At 38.4% G+C, this 6,000-nt stretch overlaps 1 protein-coding gene and 1 long non-coding RNA gene across 3 annotated transcripts; both read right to left on the reverse strand.

Annotated features, from left to right (window-relative positions):
• Window positions 1-1,336: 1,336 nt before the first annotated feature.
• On the reverse strand, window positions 1,337-5,800 carry LOC122090525 (F-box protein SKP2A-like). Of its 2 annotated transcripts, none has more exons than XM_042660162.1 (5): window positions 5,777-5,800; window positions 4,802-5,068; window positions 2,259-2,607; window positions 2,019-2,160; window positions 1,337-1,878 (listed from the first exon to the last, which is right to left on the reverse strand). In XM_042660162.1, the coding sequence occupies exons 2-5, from the start codon at window positions 5,041-5,043 to the stop codon at window positions 1,508-1,510; spliced, it is 1,104 nt and encodes a 367-aa protein (XP_042516096.1). In that variant the 5' UTR covers window positions 5,044-5,068; window positions 5,777-5,800; the 3' UTR covers window positions 1,337-1,507. The 2 variants fall into 2 exon arrangements, with proteins under 2 accessions (XP_042516096.1, XP_042516087.1); XM_042660153.1 differs by lacking the exon at window positions 5,777-5,800 and adding an exon at window positions 5,578-5,770.
• On the reverse strand, window positions 2,616-4,794 carry LOC122090538. The gene is made up of 3 exons (XR_006143667.1): window positions 3,448-4,794; window positions 3,253-3,366; window positions 2,616-3,160 (listed from the first exon to the last, which is right to left on the reverse strand). It is a non-coding gene; the product is annotated as an uncharacterized LOC122090538 (long non-coding RNA).
• Window positions 5,801-6,000: the final 200 nt, after the last annotated feature.

The following is a 6,000-nucleotide window of genomic DNA, read 5'->3' on the forward strand; positions in this document are numbered from 1 at the left end:
TCTTATGTTTTCTCCTCCTTCGTCTATCTCTGTTCTCATGTATGCGGAATGAATTGGGTGCCCTTATCTTCGGTAATATGTCTTTTATCAGAAAAAAAACAAAAAAAAAACAAAAAAAAAACAAAAAAAAAACAAAAAAAAAAAGTATCATGGTCTGTTAAGTGGGCAATTCCTTCTTCTCTAGTCAAAAAGTTGGCCTTGAAATTGGCATCATTACCCCGAAGTAAACATCAGCTGTTATTATGCTTGCTTATCATATTACACTTCTCAAATCAGTATTACTTATCACAACCCATTGGGCAGCACACCTATCTCTATCATTTCATTTCATATCATTCATTTATTTCTTTTATCATAAGGTAGCTTCAAGCTCACTGAGTTTTTTTATTTTAATAATTAAAAAAAAAAAAAGTGGAAAAACCGCCTCTTCCATGCGAATATTATTTAGAAGAGCGAAAGAAGACTTTCCTATTATTGAGCATAGTAGGCTGAATATTGAGAATGCACATGAACATCCTGGTCTATGGATATAGCATCTAATTTCTCTTTCCTTATTTAATAGATATCATATCTACGAATCAAGGATATTCACGTACATTCACATATGTGAAGATTCATCATACCATTCTAACCGAACCATGATGACTCTACCCAACAAACATTATAGTAGGCTGAATATCCAACAAAGGTGGCTCTACCCAACACACTTGAGGGCCTGAGGCAAAGGCCCTTTGACCAAAGTATTAGCTTCACAATTCCCAATCCTAGAAACAAAATGAAAAGAAATACTGAAAAAATAATTACAAAGCAAATAAATATCATCATCAACTAAAAATCTGGGAGCACAATCCGGGGCTGCAACAACCCTATCAACTACCTGATTTGAAAGGAGAAAAGCAATTCTTTGTACGACTGATTGAATTGGATTGGATTGGATAATAGTATTACAGATTTTCTCTTAAACCACGATGATATCATCAGATTTCATTCACTAGGAGATAAGAGTTAATGATGGATTCATTTTCGTTACACCTAAACGCATGCAACCGCAAAAAAAGAAAAGATGTGTCTGGTTCCCACGGCCCCAAATCATGGACTAATAAAATGATTGAAACTGAACCATGACCTAACGTCATTGCCAAAAATGCTAATATCACCTACATAGATGACTTGAAAAGAGTTTAACCCAATACTGACCTGCTCTCAAATAACACATGACCAGATTTTCCAAGAAGGATCTTATGTCTAGGCCCCATTTAGGCTGAACACATCTTGGAAGACTTGCTGCATTCACAGGAACAAGATAACAAAGCAAAGGGCATTCACAGGAACAAGATAGCAAAGCAAAGGGCATTTCGATGTTCAAATAAAGTTTGTTCATACAAAAGTTATAAACATAATTCAAGTCCCACAATTGCTTTGAAGGAAAAGCCAAATATTCCTGGCCAGAACATCCATCACACCTCATCGCCTACCGTATGTACAGCTTTGGTATTGATTGATTCAATCAATGTGCAGGATGAGAGGGGCTCGCTGCACGATGTGCTTGAATAGAACAGGCACAGTGCACAGATGCTAGGTTGAGACACCCACTCTTTATGAGGGAATGTCTTCCAGGGCATGTGTGAAGCGCAGGGAACGAGTCGCATACAGCCTGAACGGCTGAAGGAGTCAGAGCTGTGCATTGGCTGATGTTGAGGTTCATGAGCCCTTCATCCTCATCGTTCCCATTTTCCACAGATTCCCATAGGTCATGCTTGCTCTTCACCCGACCGTTTGCCAGAGAATACATGGCTCTGTCTGTTATGTACTGGCAGTAGTACAGGCAAAGGGATCTCAAATGGTGGCACCTGTTTGCTATGGCTATCACGCTCTCATCTGCATCAAATAATGTAAACAGGTCAAGAAATCAAAGCCAACAAAGCAAACGTTAGATGAAAGGAATAAAGGCCCACACAAGAACATTGAAATAGTTAACATTCATCCCATATCTAGCAAATCTGACAGGTTTTGCTAACCTGTTATGAGGACACAACCACACAAGTCCAAAGCCCTCAGATCCGGACATCCAAGTGCCAGGCTCATCACTCCTACATCAGTTACACCCTCACACCAACCCAGATTCAAAGACTGTAACTGATTGCAATTACAAGCAATGGCCTGCACAGGGAGCAAAATGAGTGAATAAAGGTCCCCACATATTCAGAGGCAAAAGAACCTAAAATATCATTCCCTGTTCAAGACAGAATACCATGTACCTGCAGAGCTCTGTCAGATGCAGCACTTACGCATCCACAAAGATTTAAGAACTTTAAGTTTCTGCAGAAGCCAGTAAGATATGCAAGGGCAGCATCACTCAAGGCCGAACAACCACTGATGTTGAGCTTGGTAAGGTTAGAACACCCATGAGCTAATGCATATAAGGAGCGATCAGTGAGCTTGAAGCTTTTGCTGAGATCCAAGTCTTGCAGATCATGGCAGAAGATTGCAATGGTCTCAACCGCATTATCCTGAAGCTGTGGTTTATTTTGACGTAAAGTTAGAGTTCGTAGTTTGCTGAACTTGGGGGTAAGTGACAGCACAAGGTTGTTCATATTGTTATTGCACCTGAAGAAATGAAAAAATCATTACATGACTCGGAGAAGCATAGTTAAAAATACATAAAACAATGCAAATTCTTAGCATTGGAGAATCTTAAGACCAATAGGTTGTGCACAAAGAAAAATCACATATTCAGAACCAAGTAGGAAAACAGATTCAAAGGTCACTAAAATAGTGTCCGAAAAAATGGTGTTAGTAAATCAATGGCCGCTAAAAGTTAAAGTAACTTAAAACAGAATCCCAAATGGTTTTTTCAATCCAAATAAGAGCTACACAGTGAAACAGAAGTTCGGACAAGCAAAGGAAAGCAGAAGTTAGGGAGGTGCCCCTTCTTCAATTGCCCTACATGCTGAGGTGTTCCATATTTGATGAGAATGTATTTACTTGAAGGAATGTAAGAAATTCCGTGGTAGCAAAATCTCAAAACATTAAGCCATGCTCGAGGAAAGCCTTAGTTCCTCTTGATAATGCATCTTGAACATCACCAGTGTGTAGTTATCTGCCTCAACTACACTTGTATCATATGCTCTACCATTGATGTATTAGACTGGACTGCTATCTGTGACACGGAAATCGATCACACTATACTTGATGGAAATGCACAGCCCAAGTTTTAGTGTCACAACTTTATACCATAAGACGTAATCTTACCTAAGTTGCTTTATTTTGTTCTTCAACTCATTTCTACTCAGACCAGCTAATGGAGAGATGTAACAAAATCATACAACCGAACAAGACGACACCTCTAAGTGGAGAATGGATCACCTGTTGGATTATAATTACAAAATCAATGCAAATTCAGTACTGGGATCATGCAAGTATTATGTATGTAGCATGACAACCAACCCTGATTCTTATCATTCGTTCAACCAATGAAACACCTGGATAGACCCAGTCTCTATATCATCAATGCCCTACAAAAACTTAAAAAGATGGAAACAAAATTATCTCCTCTTAGTTTTAAAACCAACACCACCCAAACATTTTGTTAGAATTGCTGATGAAGGGATACAATATTACAATCATTATGAAAGACACTCATTTTAGGATGCAATACCATTTCCTCATCACTGTTTCTTTCTTTCTCCCCCCCCCCCCCTTTCTGTTAATAACTCATTAAGATTTGTTTTCACCCAAGTTGCTAACCATCTTAACCCGCTTAGTCTCTGTGTCTCTGCAGACTTTTATATTGAGTACAACAGTATATGTGCATGATGAATGCAATTTTTTCATTGCTTATTAATTTCCTAATCACTAAATCCAAATAGGATATCAACCAACTACAATTAAGTCTGAGATTATTTGAGCTAACTTTATCCAGGCCTTATGATCAAGCAAGAGATGTGATAAAATCCAAAAGAAGTGTTGAAACTTCGAGTACTAAATAGAGTAACAGTTTATCAGCTTTCAGTTTTCAAAAGGAGGGAAGCATCAGATATAAAAAGTTGGATCACTCTGAGTTACCATCAAAAGTCAACAATGTTAACCACTTAGATATGAGAAGCTAAATCACACTGACTTTACCATCAAGAGTCAACAATGTTAACCACTCATGCTTCAATATTTCCAAAACATCCAATCAACGGAAAATAATTGGGACCTCAGAACCAAAAAGCAACCTTTTGGCTTCAAGGAAGTACAAAACAGGGCTCCATGTTTGCATTACATATGCCTGTATCTCCTACAATATAACATATGCAAATGTCCTACATTTATTTTGTGTGAGTGTGTGTGTGTGTGAGAGAGAGAGAGTGTGTGTGTTGGGAGGGGGGGAGGGAAATAAACTCTCTAGAGAAACATGAAAGAAATCCAAATTGCAGATTATTAACCATATCGACCTCAATTTTCATTGCACAAAGATAAGATAAGTCCCTAAACAAGTCAAATTAGCTTCCTTGCATAAGGTTTCAGGTTTCTCATGGAGAAAACATCCATCCAGAACACTTCCCACGAGCAATCGAAAAAAACGTAGGAATACAGTAACATGCATCACAAGAAAGAACAAATAAGAAAACAACCTAAACAACCAAAAAGTGAATCATTCTCTTTCAAGAACAAAAAAAGTGCATCAATGGCATAGAACAAAGGAAACTAAAAGAGCGAATGTGACAGAAAATTTGCAGTATCACCAACTAAAGGGACATTTAAAACCACAAATGAACAATAACAGGTATTCAGGAAAAGGGAAGAGGAGCTTTACCATGATAGGCAGAGCTGAGTAAGCCCTAAGCAAATAGCATCTCTCCAGCCAGTACAGACCCCAGAAGCCATGATCACAGTCCGATCATCAACAAGCGAAACAATCCGCAACAAGAGCTCCATGGGAAGGTCCTTCCACTCAGTCAATACTCCTCCACCCATTTTGCCTTCTCCACCACCAAACACTACAAGCTTCTGAAAGCAAGATTCTAAATCACCAGTTTTTAACCCTTCCCCAAACATAATCACTTGTCAAAAGCTCTGCCTCCTGCGAGAAGACAAACAGAGAGAGGTATCTAGAAATGAGATGAATATTGAGAGCACATGCTTCCGAATCCCAATACATAAAATTCAGAAACTCAAGGAAAAGCAACCCACTGCGAAAACCCACCCCCAAGAAAACCCATAAGTCTTCCAGATTTTACGAATACGATTGATGATCACTGCCACCAAAACCCTCCAGATCATAAATTTTAGATACCCCACAATAATAAACTCTTTTAGTCTTTACACGTCAAGTAAAAAATCGAATTACACGTATTTTATTCATAAACAACATAAAAACCAGAGATAAGGTTACAAAATACGCTCAAATTTAGGAAATTGCACCTCCATGTGAGAAAACAATCAAAACCTTAAGAAGAAAAATTTTTGGAGGGAAAAAGTACAGATTACTTACTGTTGTATACATGAAATCACACAAATTCCAGAGAAACACTTGAAAAGCAGAAGCTATTTTGAAAAGAAAGAAAAATGAAACTGTTTGGACTGAATTACCTTCGTTTTTTTCACAGCTTCCAAAGTCTAATCAGGAATGGACGAAATGAGCGATTGAAGAACGAAACAGATTAGATGAATTACAGTGAAATCCGTAAGAAAGATCAAATTTAATCAGAACAGAGACACGAGAAAGAAGAAAGCAAGAAGTAGGGTTTCATGGAAAGCTTGTTTGCGATAAGTTCTGAGGAGTTCTTACGTATTCCCTCTGGCCTCTGCACAGCTCTGCTTAAGAAGGAGAAAAAAAAAAAAAAAAAAGAGGGAGAGAGAGAGAGAGAGGAGGAAGATGACGGTGCACGTGATAGACGGAAATGTGGACGAGTGGATTACACGTGTCGATTTGTTAGAGGCGATGGAAAACCACAATTTGGTTGGGACCCATAGAAAATTGGGGTTATAAGAGAGACGGACCGGATTAGTGAT

This window comes from Macadamia integrifolia, chromosome 2 (assembly GCF_013358625.1).
Source record: "Macadamia integrifolia cultivar HAES 741 chromosome 2, SCU_Mint_v3, whole genome shotgun sequence".
In the NCBI taxonomy this organism is placed as follows: domain Eukaryota; kingdom Viridiplantae; phylum Streptophyta; class Magnoliopsida; order Proteales; family Proteaceae; genus Macadamia; species Macadamia integrifolia.